At 41.6% G+C, this 17,704-nt stretch overlaps 1 protein-coding gene across 1 annotated transcript in view; it reads left to right on the top strand.

Moving 5' to 3' along the window:
* Positions 1-16,500, top strand: part of polr1b (RNA polymerase I subunit B) — a 35,508-nt gene extending 19,008 nt beyond the window's left edge. The window contains exons 8-15 of the mRNA XM_059982849.1: positions 1,926-2,097; positions 5,532-5,813; positions 7,189-7,322; positions 9,277-9,447; positions 9,859-10,015; positions 11,551-11,747; positions 13,853-14,106; positions 15,417-16,500. Of these exons, the coding sequence (XP_059838832.1) occupies positions 1,926-2,097; positions 5,532-5,813; positions 7,189-7,322; positions 9,277-9,447; positions 9,859-10,015; positions 11,551-11,747; positions 13,853-14,106; positions 15,417-16,299 (2,250 nt within the window). The 3' untranslated portion in view covers positions 16,300-16,500. The remainder of the gene's footprint in view (positions 1-1,925; positions 2,098-5,531; positions 5,814-7,188; positions 7,323-9,276; positions 9,448-9,858; positions 10,016-11,550; positions 11,748-13,852; positions 14,107-15,416) is intronic.
* The last annotated feature ends 1,204 nt before the right edge of the window (positions 16,501-17,704 follow it).

Below are 17,704 nucleotides of genomic sequence, written 5' to 3'. Positions count from 1 at the left end.
TTGACCTGCTGAGTTCCTCCAGCATTTTGTGTTTGTTGCAGAATTTCTCGTGTTTATGATCACGTGCCTTTTTCAGTTTGGTCATACAGTATGAAGCGTTAGGCTGATTTGGTGATACTTGCTTCTGAGTCAGCGTAATAATACAAACGAAGATGCACAATGCCTATAGCAGACTTCAACAGATCGGGATGTACTCACGTAGAGAGAAAACTTGATCCAATATCCACAGAATTTGATATTGAGTCCGAAAGGCCGCAGCATTCCTGACTAGTAGCTGGTGCGCTGTCTCTCAAACTAGTATTGGGCTTCATTGTGGAGGAAGTGACAGAAAGACAGGTCAGAGTTGGATGGAGAATTAGTGAGAATCAGCAAAAGCATCTAGTCGCCCCTGTGCAAAGAGGTCACCCAACTGCATTTGGCTCCGCCAGTGTAGAGGACACCATTTTTTGAACACCAAATGCAGTACACATGTCAGAAGGGGTCCAAGTAAATCACTGCTTCATTTGGAAAGACCATTTGGGTCTCCGGATGTGGAGAAGGGAAGAAGTAAAATGCATCTTTTATGGTTACGTCAAATAGACTGGGGAAGAGATGCAGAGGGAATGAAACCTATGAAATGCCGAAAGGCGAGGTGAAAGAGATGCGGGATCTTGTTGGGACTGGCAGAAATGCAGAGCTGTTAAGATGGAAGGCAAGCACCAATGAAATTATCCTTGTTCCGCAGTATTGTGCTGTTTGTATGTATGAGCGTCAAGTTATTCTGTTTTAGTTGAGAGTGGAGCTGGGCTAGATAATCAGGTGAACTCACTGAATCATAATACTGGCTCTTTAAAGTGCGTTTGAGTAAGGTGGGGCATGTCCAACATATAGTTTTTGTTATGTGTGTCAGTCATAGTACTAGCCACTTCATTTGAATGACTTCCTCAATACTACACTGGCCTCATATTCTGGGTAAACTAATAAACAAAACCTAAAAGCTGAAACCTTTTTCAGTAACATATTGGCCAGTGAATTGACACTCCTTGCTGATGTGTTTGAATATTGTCACATTTATCTTTTTGTTGACCTTCATGACTTCTCTTGCCTTTAATGGAAGCATAACATCAGTACTTCCCATGGGAGTTATATATACGGCACGAGGCAGCCAAGTTTGGAAAAAAATCCACCAGAATTATTTTTTTAACTATTCAATTAAACTTCCATATTTTTTCACATGCTACTTTATCTAAATCCTATTGTTGAATAATTTATTTTTCCCTTTTTTGTAACCCAGCGTTGTTCACTCCTTCAGGAAGATGCTGCTGCTCCTCGCTCATAGTTAAAGCTTCTCTGAACTGCTCGCATGGTGGCACAAGGCAGATTTCCACTCTGTTTACTGAGTTTCAACAGTCTCTTTTGTACTTAACCTAATTTGGAGATAGATACAACTATGCTGGCTCGCTGCTCGATTAGCTAGTGTAGTTCAGAGAAGAGTCACGGGCAAGTTGTGTTCTATAGAATTCCACTAAATTTTTGATTGTAGTTGTGTAAGCCATTTGAGTTCATGTTGATACCAATAACTCTGTCCTCCTCCTCCTCCTCTCCTGCTCCCCTCACCCTGCACCTTCTTTTGGGAAGAGATACAAAACCATATGGACATATACTGCCAGGCTGAAGGGCAGCTTCTATCCTGCTGTTAAGGGACTTCTGAAAGGACTTTATATATGATAAAGGTGTCCCCTTGATCTCCCAGTCGAACTCATGATCATTGCAGCTTATTATATAATGCATTGCACTTTCTCTGTAATTGTAACACTAATCGCTGCATTGTTAATATTTTCCTTTTGTGCAATCTTGATATACTTGTATATAGAATGATCTGGGCAGCTTTTTACTGTATCTCGGTATGTGTGATAATCATATAAAAATAAGATTATTGCTTGCAGGAGAAGATGGAGTTCTGGTTACAATCCATAAAACTAGCGCTGGACAAAAAGAGCCAAAAAGGAGCCATCCAAATTAATTCTGAAAACCTGATGAAGGTGTTTAACTTGGTGGCAGATCTGACGCGCCCATTTGAGTACCTCTTGGCCACAGGAAACCTGCGCTCAAAATCAGGTGAGTATTCGGCTGTAAGGTGCCCAAGTGCTTCGTGCAGCTGGCAAACGAGCAGTTGCGATAAAGTCAGTAAAAAATTCTACCTGCATCTAAATGTGACTTAATAAAATATATTTTATAGCTTTAAACAGAAATTACATGTTATTTAATCAGTTACTTGTACCAATTAGTAAAGCTTCTGTTGTTCTTCTTCAACCAGCGCAACAATTGTCTAGATAGCAATCTATCTAGATAACAGTGATAGGATTGGGCCGAGCCAGCATGGATTTACCAAGGGAAAATCATGCTTGACTAATCTATTGGAGTTTTTCGAGGATGTAACCAGGAAGTTAGACAAGGGAGATCCAGTGGATGTAGTGTACCTCGATTTTCAGAAGGCATTTGATAAGGTCCCACATAGGAGATTAGTGGGTAAAATCAGAGCTCATGGCATTGGGGGGAAGATATTGACATGGATAGAAAACTGGTTGGCAGATAGAAAGCAAAGGGTAACGGTGAATGGGTGTTTCTCGGAATGGCAGGTGGTGACTAGTGGGGTGCCACAGGGCTCGGTATTGGGACCACAGCTGTTTATGATTTACATCAACGATTTAGATGAAGACATTGAGAATAACATCAGCAAGTTTGCAGATGATACTAAACTGGGTGGCAGTGTGACATGTGATGAGGATATTAGGAGAATTCAGGGTGACTTGGATAGGCTGGGTGAATGGGCAGATACTTGGCAGATGATGTTTAATGTGAATAAGTGTGAGGTTATCCACTTTGGGAGTAAGAACAGGAAGGCAGATTATTATCTGAATGGTGTAGAGTTAGGTAAGGGAGTAATACAAAGAGATCTAGGAGTCCTTGTTCATCAGTCACTGAAGGTGAATGAGCAAGTGCAGCAGGCAGTGAAGAAGGCTAATGGAATGTTGGCCTTTATTACAAAGGAAATTGAGTACAAGAGCAAGGAAATCCTTTTGCATTTGTACAGGGCCCTGGTGAGACCACACCTGGAGTATTGTGTACAGTTTTGGTCTCCAGGGTTAAGGAAGGACATCCTGGCTATAGAGGAAGTGCAGTGTAGATTCACGAGGTTAATTCCTGGGATGTCCGGACTGTCTTATGCAGAGGGATTAGAGAGACTGGGCTTGTACACGCTGGAATTAAGGAGATTGAGAGGGGATCTGATTGCAACATATAAGATTATTAAGGGATTGGACAAGATAGAGGCAGGAAGTAAGTTCCAGATGCTGGGGGAGTCCAGTACCAGAGGGCATGGTTTGAGAATAAGGGGTAGGTCATTTAGGACAGAGTTAAGGAAAAACTTCTTCTCCCAGAGAGTTGTGGGGGTCTGGAATGCATTGCCTCGGAAGGCAGTGGAGGTCAATTCTCTGGATGCTTTCAAGAAGGAGCTAGATAGGTATCTTATGGATAGGGGAATCAAGGGATATGGGGACAAGACAGGAACCGGGTATTGATAGTAGATGATCAGCCATGATCTCAGAATGGCGGTACAGGCTCGAAGGGCCAAATGGTCTACTTCTGCACCTATTGTCCATTGTCTATTGTCTATAATTGTAGTATGGTGGAACTCTTAATCCAACACCTAATTGTTTGGATATGTTGATGATTCTGCATCCCCCTACTCATTAGTTCAAAATGGAAGCAAGATGCAGCATGTAAGCAAAATGTTTTTAAGTATTAATGGTTTTATTCTGTAGTCCAGCAAGTCTGCTAGCTTGGGACTATCAAAGTCCCAGGTGTATAGAGAAAAATCCTTCCAGCTTTGATGGGAGTATTGGCATCTCTGTTTGAATTTAAAACATAACACATTGACTAGACTTGGATAAATTAAAACAGCACATGAAAACAACAAAATAGGGATTATGATAAATCACCTTTCTGTTTATTGCATGAATATTTGGATAGCTGGTCACATTATGCTGTATTTAAAGTTTGTTAATTATTTATATAATCTAAGGGCAGTGAACATGAAAATTGATTGAAGTCCGATTCCAGAAAATATTATTCTCTCTTGGATGATAGGGGGTTTTGCCCAGAAAAGAGAATGAATTTTTATTTCCATTAACTGAATGTGCACTGGAGTAAACCTAATTGCATTTTCTAATTCCTGATCACCCATTAATATTGGCAAATTATGTTTTGGCATTTGGCAAAGACCTGCTAGCTGAGTGGCACAGTGGTACAGCAGTTAGTGCTGTTGTAGTGCTGCCTCCTGCATTTCAGGCTTAATCTGATTCCTGGTAGTCTCTCTGAAGTGAGTGTGTGCATTTTCCTTGAGTGATCTTGTCTCTCTCCCCCCCCACATCCCAGTGATGTGCAGGTGGATTAACTCACTGCTGTAAATTGCCTCTGCTATAAGTGGGTGTTAGGAGAAGATGCACGTGTTCACAGGAGAACAGATTATAGGGAAATACAGTACTGTGCAAAGGTCTTAGGCACGTATAAATGATTACTGTGTCTAAGACTTCTGCACAATACTGTACTAATTTTATGTATTGCACTTTACTGCCGTGACAAACCCCCCCCCCCCCCCCGAAAGTTTCATGACAAAGGTGAGTGCTGATAAACCTGAATCAGATATGGGTATCTATTGTGGACTGAGAGTGGGCAGGGGGCAGTGAGAGGAAAACAGGAAAAGGGGAAGGGTGAGGGGAGGGAGTGGGCAGCACCAGAGAGATTCTGTAATGATCAATATTCCACTTATTTGGAATCAAATGACCTTGCCTGGTGTCTTGGAGCTGGGCATGTTGCCACGCCATGCCCCGACACTCCTCCTCTGCCTCTTGTCCCAGAGTGCTCCACCCTTGCCATTCCCAACATCCTTTGCTCCCAGCAAAATAAAAAAAAACATTAAAAAATGACTTTAGTAAGTGAGGAGAATGGGACTGATGGGAATCAGAGTGCCAGCATAGATTTGATGCTGGAATGGCCATTTTTTACAAGGGAAGGGAAATATGAGAAAAGAAAATAGTTTTCATATAAGCAATTCTTGATAATAGTCTCATTTAGTGGTGAATGTATTTATCTGCAGGATATACCTTGTATATCACCTAAGGAAATGTCATTCTTCGTAGTTAAGAGCTCCAGCATGTACAGCTGATGGGAATTTACAAGTGGGTTCATTTTTTGCCCTGTTGCTTGTGATGTATAGGTAGAACAGAAGTTCTGAAAAAGCAATTGTTTTCTTTATTTCCAATCATTCAAAACTATTTAACTGCAACAATATTTATTTAAAAGTTACTGAAAAGTACCTGAGAGCACTCTTTGTTAAAAACATTTGTATAACTTCCAAGTAAATAAAAATTATACAAGATGTACCTGACTAAATCCATTGCAAAATAAAGTATTTCCTTATTTCTTGCAATAATCCTAACCCTGGCAATTAACACATTCATTTTAATCTTGTTATTCATTTCTGACCCAAGGTTTGGGAATGCTGCAAGATTCGGGTCTGTGCATTGTGGCGGACAAGTTGAATTTCATCCGTTATCTTTCCCACTTCCGCTGTATACACAGAGGGGCGGCCTTTGCTAAGATGAGAACCACCTCCGTACGCAAGTTGCTGCCAGAGTCCTGGGGCTTCCTTTGTCCTGTGCACACTCCGGATGGAGAACCCTGTGGGTTGATGAATCATTTGACTGCAATTTGTGAGATTGTGACCCAGACGTCAAGTACAGTCTCTCTGCCAGCTCTGCTTTGTGCACTTGGTAAGTGATTTGTACCTTTATTGAGTTTCTCCTAACTAGGAATGACTATGGTATAAAGTCCTTTGAGAATTCATGTTGATGCATAACTATTGCAACTGTGCATACTAAGGTGTACACCTAAGCCATTAAATGGAATGGAAGTACTTGCTATTTGGACACAGGGTGTTTTTGTTTCTTCTTGCAAAAAGCATTTGTGGGCACAATTATAGTGACAAATATTGAGAGCAAAAGTTTGAAAGGTACTAAAGAATAAAAAAACAGGAGACCGGTGATTGTTCTTCAAACCCATTGGGTACAAGCGGTGGCATGTACAAAACAGCCAGATGCTCTTTGGCCCATGAGATCTGTACCCTCAATTATGCCAATTTAAACAAATCCCATCTGCTGCATGTGCTTCATAATTCCCTGCCTATTTATGTGCCTGTCTTAATGTTTCTTGTATTCTGCTGTCCTATCAGCTTTTACCTCCTCTCCTGACTGTTTTCCAGGCACCTGCAACGTCATGTTTTGTGTTTTAATAAAACAAATTGCCTTGTAAGCCTCCTTTGAATTATCTCCTCTCACTTGAAAGCTCTGACTTCTGGTCTTTGATGTTTCCGTCCTGGGGAAATGTCTGATTACGTACACCTTTCTGTTAGGTTGCCCCTCTGCCTCTGACACTCCAGAGAAAACAATCCAAGTTTGCCCAACCTCTTCTCGTAGATAATACTCTAATCCACATAACATCAAGTGAACCCTTTCTGCACCAAAGCCTCCACATCCTTCCTTTAGTGAAAGGACCAGGACTGCACATTATACTGCAAATATGGCATAGCCAGCCATATTTAGCTGAATAAAAGCTGACGTATGGAGATTGCTGTCTTCCATGAGCCGATATTCAGATCACATCTCTATTAAAAGTGGGAGAAAACCAGAGCCCTTGGAAAAAGTCATAGAGAGTGTGCAGATGCCACACAGGCAGTGTCAGAAGTGAGGATTGAACCTGTTAGGCAGCCAGTGTGCAACCATAGGAAACAAATCACATCTCATTCTGGAAATTGCACTTCAGTAGTGTTAAAACTTTTTTAAGTGGTGCAGGTTTATTAGAAGGGTTGGGTGCAGGTTTATTAGAAGGGTTCTGGGGATGGTTCTTGTTTGAATTTAATCACATTTGTGGTAGGTTGTTTACATGGGGTGTCCATAAGTTTGTAAACCAGGGAGGGCTTGCATGATTGAAGGAGCAGCAGTATCTTATAATCATTGAAAATTCTGCTGTTGCAGCAGCTCTTTAGCTGTGCAGACATGAGAGATAATGGAATTTGGTGAAGGGCTCCCTCACCAGTTTGTTCTTTGCTCAGATTGTGCTGTGAACTGTTGTGCTCTGTGTGCTCTGCAGGTGTTACACCGGTCGACGGTAAGCCCAGCCAGCCGTACTCTGAGTGCTACCCGGTTCTGCTGGATGGCGCTGTAGTGGGCTGGGTAGAGAAAGAGAAGGGACCGAGTATTGCTGATGCGCTGCGCAACTTCAAAGTAGGTATCGTTTTTATTTTTTCTTTGAACTATTTTATGTGGTGGCTGCCGGCGGGAGGTTCACTGGTCTTTCTTGATGACTGCACCCCATCTAACAGAGACTTGCATTTTCTCCTTTCCTCAGCTGCCAATCCGTTTGGTTGCTGATAAAGGGAGCTTAGGAAATTTGAACATCTTGGTCAGGAGATTTGTCCTTGAGCTGACAAGCATTGTGTCTGTGGCACAGAATTGAGAATCCTCTCTGTATTTTGTTTTCCGTTAGTAGTAGTACTTCACCCTTGTCATATATGGTAATGAAAATATGCCCTTGGTAACTGGAGAACCACTTTTCTTTATGTAGCCGATCGGTTTACTGGAGGTCGTGTTCAGTAATTTTGGAAGTGCATGATAAATGCAAGAGGATATCAACAAGAAAAAGAATGAATATCGTTGCCTTAGATGGAAGGATATTAAAGAAGGAAGCAATACTTTTTTCCCATCCTTATGGAGCGCCATCTATAGCAATCAGACACCAATGCTTGGGATTTCCCATGCAAACGCAGTTTTGCTTTATTTAATGAGGCATATATTTATATAATTCAGAGAGTGTGCACACACTAGGGTGTACAGTACTGTATCTATCAACAAGGAGCTGAGAGCCAGTTTGTAAACCTGGTGGGAGCAAAGGATGTTTGGTAATGGCGAGGGTGGAGTGCCGCAGGAGAAGTGTGGGACAGGAGTGCCAGGGCGGGGGGTGTGGGTTACCGCTGATACAGACACACCCTGAGACACCAGACAAGGTTATTTGATTCCAAACAATTGGTTTATTGATCATTACAGAATGTCTCCCTGTTTCCTGCTCCCTCTCCTCTCCCTTCCCCTTTTCCCAACCATGACTCCCCTCTCCTTGCTCTCAGTCCACAATAGAGACCCATATCAGAATCAGGTTTATCATCACTCATATAGGTCATGAAAATTGTTTTATTTTTTGCAGCAGGAGTACAGTGCAATACATAAAGTTACTACAGTACTGTGCAAAAGCCTTGGGCACCCTAGCTATATATATGTGCTGAAGACTTTTGCACAGTGCTGTAAATCTTGAGCTGCCAACAGAGATGGCTGAAATTCTTTCACGTAATTACTGCAATTAACGATAAAAGTTTGCGTTATTTGTCACGTGCAGTGAAATGTGTCGTTCTGTGTCAGATCAATGTGGGTCTCTGTTGTGGACCGAGTGGGAGAGGGGAACCATGGTTGGGAAAAGGGGAAGGGAAAAGTGAGGGAGGGGGGAGCAGCAAACTCTGAATGAATTAGGTAGTGATTCATTTCCCATTTGTGTCGCTATGGTCATTCCGGCACCAACATAGCAGACCCACAACTCATTAACCTTAACGGTCAGTCTTTGGACCGTGGGCAGAACCTGGAGCACCCAGAGCAAACACACACAGTCACGGAGAAGGCGCCTTACAGACAGCAGTGGGAATTGAACCCTTGTCGGCCATCACTAGCATTATAAATAGCATTACACCTACTGTGCTGCCCCAACCACTGTTATCGTGCCAAGCTTACAAGAATTAATAATTCTTCTCGTTTTCCTGGTTTTGACATTGCTGTTGGCTTATTGAGTTAAAATTCCATGCAGTACCTTTCTGAGAGCAGTCTTATTGATGTGTGAACTTAAGACGATGATAGAAAGCCAAAAACCCAAAGTTTGCAGTGGTCTAACAGTGGTGTGCCATGTCCTGGTTAATGATCAGAGACAAGTACCATCTTGTACTTCCCTCCCACAAAGCTGCCACTCTGCTCGGCTGCACTTACTCAACACAGACAGGTCAAGACCATTTCCAGTCTGTTTAAGGAAACTCTGCATTGATTTGTTTATAGTAATCATGGTAAATAATAGAAAAGATCAGAATTAATGAATCACAGTATAAAGATCTTTATGGCAATTACATTAAGTTTGTCTTGCTGACAGGTTCTACAAATGAAAAAAGTCCCTTCATGGATTGAAATTGTTCTTATTCCGATGATGGGTAAGCCTGGTATTTACCCCGGTTTGTACCTCTTCACCACCATGTGCCGGATGATGAGACCCGTGAGAAACTTGGCCTTGGGAAAAGAGGAGCTTATTGGAACACTTGAACAGGTAAAAACCCCTCCCCAGCAATTTCCACATGAAGACTGAACAAATCTAATTCATCGTTTACTAAGTGGTTAAACTGATTCAGATGGAGATGATCCTCAGGCTTAACTTATCTTCAGTATACTGACCCTAGCACCTAAATTAACCCCATCGGATGGCCAGTTTGGCCAAAGGGCCCGATTCCTGCTGTATGGCTGACTCTATAAGTAAAAATGAAAAGGTAACAAATGAAGATTAAGTAATCCTCTGGAGGTTTAAGTAGATTAAAACGTCTAATATTGTTGTTGCCTCAAAGAAAATGAGCAGATGTGTCTGAAAATCAACTCAGTGGTTGTTATAACAGTATTGAATAATTTACTATAATATTGGAACAAGATAGGTGCTAAACACTTACAATATCTTGTCATCCTGCAGCTGTACATGAACATTGCCATTACAGAGGCAGATATCTTGCCTGGAATAACGAGCCATCAGGAGCTTTTTCCACACAGCATGCTGAGTGTTGTGGCCAGTTTCATCCCCTACTCTGATCATAACCAAAGTCCCAGGAACATGTACCAGTGTCAGATGGGTGAGTAAACTGGGAACAATTGCGCCATAAACAGTTGTACTGTCTTAACCCTGAAATGAAAAGGTTGTCAGGAGTTTGAAGAAGTTCTCAGGAGCAGGGAAATCTGAGGTACAGTTAAACAAATCTATGAATTTAGGGAGGATGCAGAAGAGATTTACAAAAATGATACCAGGAGTGAGGAACTTCATGGATTGATGGACCAGAGGTGATCTTTGGAGAAGAGGAAGGTGAGAATGGGTGTGATGAGGGTATTTAGAATAATAAGGGGTATAGATGGAGTCAATCTGTTCTAATGATACAAAGGTCAAGCCAAGAGAATAGAATAAATGTATCTGGCAAAAGAGTTAAAGTTAAGGTGAATGAATTTTTTATTTGCAGTGAGTGCTTCGAGCTGTGTACACGCTGCAGGGGAGTAAGGTACTGAAGGCAGATTCAATACTGGCATTACACACAAAATAGAATACAAAAGAAAGGATGTAGTGTTGAGACTTCATAAAGCACTGCGGAGGCCTCACTTGGAGTATTGTGAGCAGTTTTGCGCCCCTTGTCTAAGAAAGGATGTTCTGAAACTGGAGAATGTTCAAAGGAGGTTCACGAAAATTATTCCAGGATTGAATAGTATGTCATATGAAGAACATTTGATGGCGTTGGGCCAGTATTCGCTGGAATTCAGAACAATGAGGGTGACCTCTTTGAGACCTATTGAATGGTGAAAGGCCCTGATAAAGTGTATGTGGAGAGGATGTTTCCTATGGTGGGAGAGTTTAACACCAGAGGACACAACCTTAGAATAGATGGGCATCCTTTTAGAATGGAGATGAAGAACTTCTTTAGTCAGAGAGTGTTGAATCTGTGGAGTTCTTTGCCTCAGGCAGCTGTGGAGACCAGCTGACAATGTATATTAAGGAAGAAATTGATAGATTCTTGATTGGTCAGGGCATGAAGGGATACGGGGAGAAGGCAGGAGATTGAGGTTGAAAGGAAAATTGGATCAGCCAAGATGAAGTGGCAAAGCAGACTCGATGGGTCTGATGGCCTAATTCTGCTCCTATATCTTAAGGTCGTATGCTCTAAAATGCTGGAGGAACTCAGTGGGTTAGGCAGCATCTATAAAAATGAGTAAACAGTCATTGTTTTGGGCTGAGACCTTGGTCATTTTCTGCGTGTTGCTTGGATTTTCAGCATCTACAGATTTTCTCATCTTCCAGAGACATGTATTTGGGAGCCAGATAACTACTCCAAAGGATAGAAATTGCAGGGCTGGAGGGAAGGATATAGGAAGCAAACTAGCTGAATTGCTTCTATATTGGGCTAGTGTGGACTTAGAAGGGCTGAATGGCCTCCATCCGGGTTGCAACCATTGTGATCCTATGTGTTATCTCAGTTGAAGATATTGTCTGCAAAATATTATTGATCATAGCTTCACTAATACAACCAAAATACATGCTTGAATTCTGTATTTTCTATGTATTGATGAGTGGATCTTCAATTTCCCACTGTATTCCAACAATAGATTTATTTCTCCTTTCTCTTAGGGAAGCAAACGATGGGGTTTCCTTTATACACTTTCTCAGATAGATCTGACAGCAAACTGTATCGCCTTCAAACGCCACAGAGCCCCCTGGTGCGACCACATATGTATGACTTCTTTAATATGGATAACTATCCCATAGGAACAAACGCTGTTGTAGCTGTCATCTCATACACTGGATATGATATGGAAGATGCCATGGTATGGATGTACTTACTTCCCTGAATTCAAACCTCTGAACTCTTAATCCACGTTGTGACAATTTGTTTTAACGTTTGAGACCAGTGATTATTTACTTACCATGAAAGGAGCCTGCAACTAATTTTATTGCACATCCCTGGAGAATGTTTAGTAAAGAAAACTGAACTTCCTCTATTTTTAAGAAGTCAGCAGTTGAGTTTATTGGTTTGTACAAAGTATATGAATGCATGCTTGCAGTGAAAAACTTACAGCAGTGTCACAGACAGATTGCATCACAAGAAAAACAAAGTATACATAAATTATATGTGTAACACTTACCCACAGGCTGGTATATGTCTAGGGGAAAAAGGGATCCAGCCACTCTCCAACCCACCTCCCGTACACGCAGGTGCTGTGAGAATCAAGTTTACGCCTCGAGCCCGCCAACAGTATCAAATCCACAACAAATACCGTTATGAAATACACTTTAAAGAGTTTACTAAAATTAAAAAGAGTAGTAAGCAATACAATATATATACACAAGGAAAAAAAACAAAAGGCGCCACTTATCAAAGTTCAGTCTGTTTAGTGCACTCGTTGGAGCTCAATCAACGAACCAATCGACCCATCCGGCCGTCGCACCTGGGACCACCCCGGTGGTCTTACGAGCAGTCCAGCACACGTCCACCTTCTTCCATGTCTTCCTCGGCCTCTCTCAAAAAACCCGCGAAAAAACCCCTCCCCCAAGTTCCCAGCATCACAAGACACAATGACATTCCCCATTGATTAACAAATGAATACAATTACCATATCAGCCATTCTAAAGTGAAACAACGGCTAGAGAAACACTTATCCGACAAAGAAACATTCCTACTTGTAACAAACCAAAGAGGCCATTTTGAGTAACATACCCAGGACATTGTACATATGCAATTTTTACAAGAACAATAACGCATTTAGAACAAAAAAACACCCTCCAAGGTCGACTTTAGTACATAGTGACTTTAGCCATAGTGTTGCAAAGGTGTAGTGATTAAGGATTTGCTGGTTGGTTTGAGAACTGAATGGTTGAAGAGAAAAATCTGTTCTTGAACCTGATGATGTGGCACTTCAGGTTTCAGTACCACTGGTCCAATGGTAGCTATGAGAAGATGGTGGGGACCTCTGGTGATGGATGCTGCCTCTTTTTGAAGAGACTGACGGTGGAGAGGGATATGCCCGTGATGGATCGGGCCGAGTGCACTACTCTCCAGCTGCTTACGTTCCAGTGCATCTGTAGAAATCTGTTCAGAGTGACGAGCCAGACCTCCTTAACCGCCTAAGAAAGTACAGACACTGGCACGCTCTTTTTGTGGTTGCATCTACAGTAGTCTTAGGCACGTACGTATGGCTAGAGTGCCTAAAGACTTTTGCACAATGCTGTACTTGTCAATGTGGAGCGGAGAGTGAGTTTGTAAATCTGGCAGGAGCGAAGGATGTTGGGAATGGCGCAGGTGGAGTGCCACAGGAGAGTGTGGAACAGGTGGCAGAGAAGGAGTGCCAGAGGCAGGTGGTGATGCAGATGTAGACACACCCAGCCCTGAGATACCAGACAAGGTTATTTGATTCCAAGCAGTTGGTTTATTATTACAGAATGTCTCTCTGGTGCTTCCCACTCCCTTCCCCCTCTCTTCCTCTTTTCCCAACCATGATTTGTGGCAGCAGCAGTACTGTGCAATATATAAAGTAGCACTGTGCAAAAGCTTTAGGCACCCTAGCTATATATATCTGCCTACGACATTTGCACTGTGCTATATGTGCTAGTCCTGTAACAAGTCATCCAATATGTTCACAGCAGGGATTTAAATCTGCTGTCTTGTCTCTCTACCACTGATCACCCAGTGTAGACTGCTGCACATTAGCCCTCTTTCCCCTTTCCTGTAGTCAACAATCAGCTCTTTAGTTTTGCTGATGTTGAGAGAGAGGTTAACCTACATTAAACGGTATATTAAGTAACAGTGTTCATTAACTTCGAAACATTTTGGAGAAAAGTATGTTTCCATTAGCTGGAATTTGGTTTGGGGATATGATTGTGTGAAGCTATTTGTATGGTTCTAATGTCATGTGTATTTTGTTTTATTTGAAAGATTGTCAACAAGGCATCATGGGAGCGAGGATTTGCCCAGGGCAGTGTTTATAAAACCGAAATGATTGACCTTGATCAACAGGTTAAGCAAAGTAATGGAAACTTTGTGTTTGGTGTGGCATCTGGTGAAAAGCGAATAACACACAAGCTTGATGATGATGGATTGCCGTCCGTTGGAGCTGTACTGGAGTACGGCGACCCATTTTATGGCTATGTGAATATCAACACGGGGGAAAGTTTTGTAATTTATTACAAGTGAGTTTTAATGCAGTAACTAACTCCTATTTTCAGTCCAAATACCCAGAGTGTTAAGTTCATTTTCATCATTTTTCCATCCAAAGGTTGAACTTGTTCTTGTTCTCTCTAAATCTTACATACTGGATAGGAAGGTTAGATGGATATTAGTTTTGTCTGCTGTAATACTCTAAGACAAGTATGACATGTACAGTACTGTGCAAAAGTCTTAGACGCGCGCGCGCACACACACACACACACACCACACCCCCCCCCCCCCCCCCCCAGTGTGCCTAAGACCCCCTCCTGCATTGGAGAGCAAGTTTGTAAATCTGGCGGGAGCAAAGTATGCTGGGCATGGCAAGGGTTTTCCAACCATGATTCCCCTCTTTCCTGTCCCCTTCCCACTCTCAGTCCACAATAGAGACTCATATCAGAATCAGGTTTATCATCACTCACATGTCATGAAATTTGTTATTTTTGCAGCAGCAGTACGATACAATATATAAAATTACCGCAAAACTGTGCCTAAGACTTTTGTACAGTATTGTGAGGTGTTTATACGAAACGCTGAATAAGTTAGGTGGTGATTCATTCACCATTTGCGGGAAGATAGCCAGTTGATGTGAGACCTGTCAGTAGTGCTCTTTAAAGACATAGCATGCAGCATAGTTAAAGGGGAATGTGGGTGGGTATGTCCAGATTAAAAGAAACCATTCAATAATGCGTCACATCAAAGGTTACTACACTCAAATGGGCTTTGTGCCAATAGGTTATCCCATTAAAATGGATAGGTGACTGTCTAACTAACAGATGGAAAATAATGGATCATTTTCAGATTGGCAAGCTGTAATTAGTTGAAGCTGCTCATGTCAGATTTGTGGCTTAACTATTTACGTTCTACTTTAATAGTTCCCATGAAAGGAGTAAAGGGATAGACAAATATGCCAACGATACAAAGATATACAAGTACGCATGCAAACTATGAGGACGATATAGGAACTTTTGTAAGGATGTAGATACATTGAGCAGTTTCAGTCAAAGGCGATGTGGGGAATGTAGTTTAAGATTGGAAATGAATTGCATAATACAGTGCCAGATGTAAATTCAGTCCTGGGGGCTTTTAAATGGGAATTGTTGGGTACTTAAATACAAAAAGAAAAGGAATTTTGGGAAAAGGATAAGAAAGTGCGATTATTTGTGATAGAGACTGTTACCAGTGTAAAATTTCAAGTTATTAACCTGATCATGGTTGGTATATGGTAATTTGGATTTAATATTTAGAGTTAGTGAATTGCAATTAATTTAAACTTTTCTGTTACTTTATCTAGGAGCAAAGAAAGTGCTGTTGTGGATAACATTAAAGTCTGCAGCAATGATAGTGGGACTGCACTGTTTAAGCGTGTCTGCATCACCTTGAGGATCCCTCGCAACCCTACGATTGGAGATAAGTTTGCCAGTCGGCATGGACAAAAGGGCATTTTGAGCCGACTATGGCCAGCAGAGGACATGCCATTCACTGAGAGTGGAATGATGCCGGACATTCTGTTCAATCCCCACGGGTTCCCTTCCCGTATGACCATAGGGATGCTGATTGAAAGCATGGCAGGTAAGTCTGCTGCCATGCACGGCCTCTGCCACGATGCTACGCCATTCACGTTCTCTGAGGAGAACTCTGCTCTGGAATACTTTGGGAAGATGCTCCACGCGGCTGGTTACAATTACTACGGGACAGAGAGGCTGTACAGTGGCATTAGCGGGGTAGAGCTGGAGGCAGACATCTTTATTGGGGTGGTTTACTATCAGCGCCTGCGTCATATGGTCTCCGACAAATTCCAAGTTAGGACTACTGGGGCAAGGGATAAAGTAACCAACCAGCCTCTGGGAGGAAGAAACATCCAAGGAGGCATTCGATTCGGGGAGATGGAACGTGATGCCCTTCTGGCTCACGGCACATCCTTCTTGCTGCAAGACCGCCTCTTTAATTGCTCTGACCGTTCTGTGGCTCGAGTGTGCGTCAAGTGCGGCAGCCTGCTGTCACCGGTGCTGGAGAAGCCACCGCCGTCGTGGTCTGCAACCCGCCACAGGAAGTACCAGTGTACTGTGTGTCAGCAGTCGGACACCATTGAGATCATATCTGTGCCTTACGTTTTCCGATACTTTGTAGCTGAACTGGCTGCAATGAACATTAACGTCCGACTCAACGTGCAATGATCTGGCAGATTCATCGCAGTTGAGTTTTTGTAATTGGATTTGTGCAGCTGTTAAGGAAAGGGGAAATATGGGGTAACTTGTAAAATGCAGAAAAACAAAGCAATTTATAATCAGGTCTTGTTAACTCTTGATGACAACACATGCATTTATTTAAGGATTATGTTGCTTTCTGCAGACTACAAGTAAACATATTGACAATTTCGTTGTCGAACCTTTTTAAAAAAATAAGTGAATTATCTAAACATGACAACAATACCTTCCCAACATTTTTCACACCATAATTCTGTGCATTAAAAATGGAGTCATTTTATAGATTATGATTTTAGTACAGAGTTGTTACAGTGTGAACAATTTTCTGTGGGAAAATCACTAAATTAATGTATTTTTCAAGAAATTTGCTTCAATTTTTATTTCTAAGTACAGCTTGAGTACCCCTTATCTGAAAAAATATCTGGAACGGTCTAAAATCTAAAACTGCTTGAGCCCTGACATCACAAATGGAAAATTACACAGTGTGCTGGAAAGATTCACGCAGACAGTTATGAGAAGTGACTCCTTATATGTAATGAACAAAAGTTAATGAAAAATTTTAAAGTGAAAAATGAAGTTCTCAATCGTGTATTGATTGAGTAGATTCGTCAGCATCTGAGTGAGCATATGCTGCTTAACAGTATGCTGACTACGAAACAACCAAAAATCACAACGACTGAAAATTTAAGGTAATTGTTAATATTCAGCAGGCTGATTGCAAATATTTAAGAAAAGGCATGGCATTAAATTTTTAAAGATTTAAAATTTTAAAAATAAAATGCTTGCTGATCAGGAAGCAGTCGAGAAAATCATTGAGCTTGAGAAGATCATTCTGTTGAAAATTTAACACCAGAACAAATCTACAATGTTAATTATTTTACATAAAACTTAAAAAAGAAAATATAAATACAGTGTACTGTAACCTTTTAATCAAAATATGGCATCATAGGCAGAGACTGAAAGCCTGCCGTTTGTTGTTGTTCAACAGCTGATTCAGGTATTCTCCCGATGCTGCTGTGCTGATTCTGTTATCCTGCACGCGTTATATTTCCATTGCATTAAAGGTATGGGATACCCTTTACTGTTAAGTACATATGTGTGATGTAGGTCAAATGCCGCTTATCAGTAGCACATAAGCAGAATTGGAAATTATGGCAATCCCAAGCTACCTCATTATATATTCAAAAATCAAACAAAAATCTGAAATACTTCCAGCCCCAAGCATTTTGGATAAGGGATACATCCCCTGTATTTATTTCTTTTCAAAGCCTTCCTTCATGTTCACATGAGGTTCCACCTCTGCCTATTCCCAGATCTTGGCCCTTCTGCTTTCAAAGAGCTCTTTTATCATAAGCAGTGTGTTTTCTGATTCAGA

This window comes from Hypanus sabinus, chromosome 10, assembly GCF_030144855.1.
Source record: "Hypanus sabinus isolate sHypSab1 chromosome 10, sHypSab1.hap1, whole genome shotgun sequence".
Lineage (NCBI taxonomy): Eukaryota > Metazoa > Chordata > Chondrichthyes > Myliobatiformes > Dasyatidae > Hypanus > Hypanus sabinus.
Note: the sequence above shows the minus strand (reverse complement) of the source record. Positions and strands in the feature narration are given on the sequence as shown.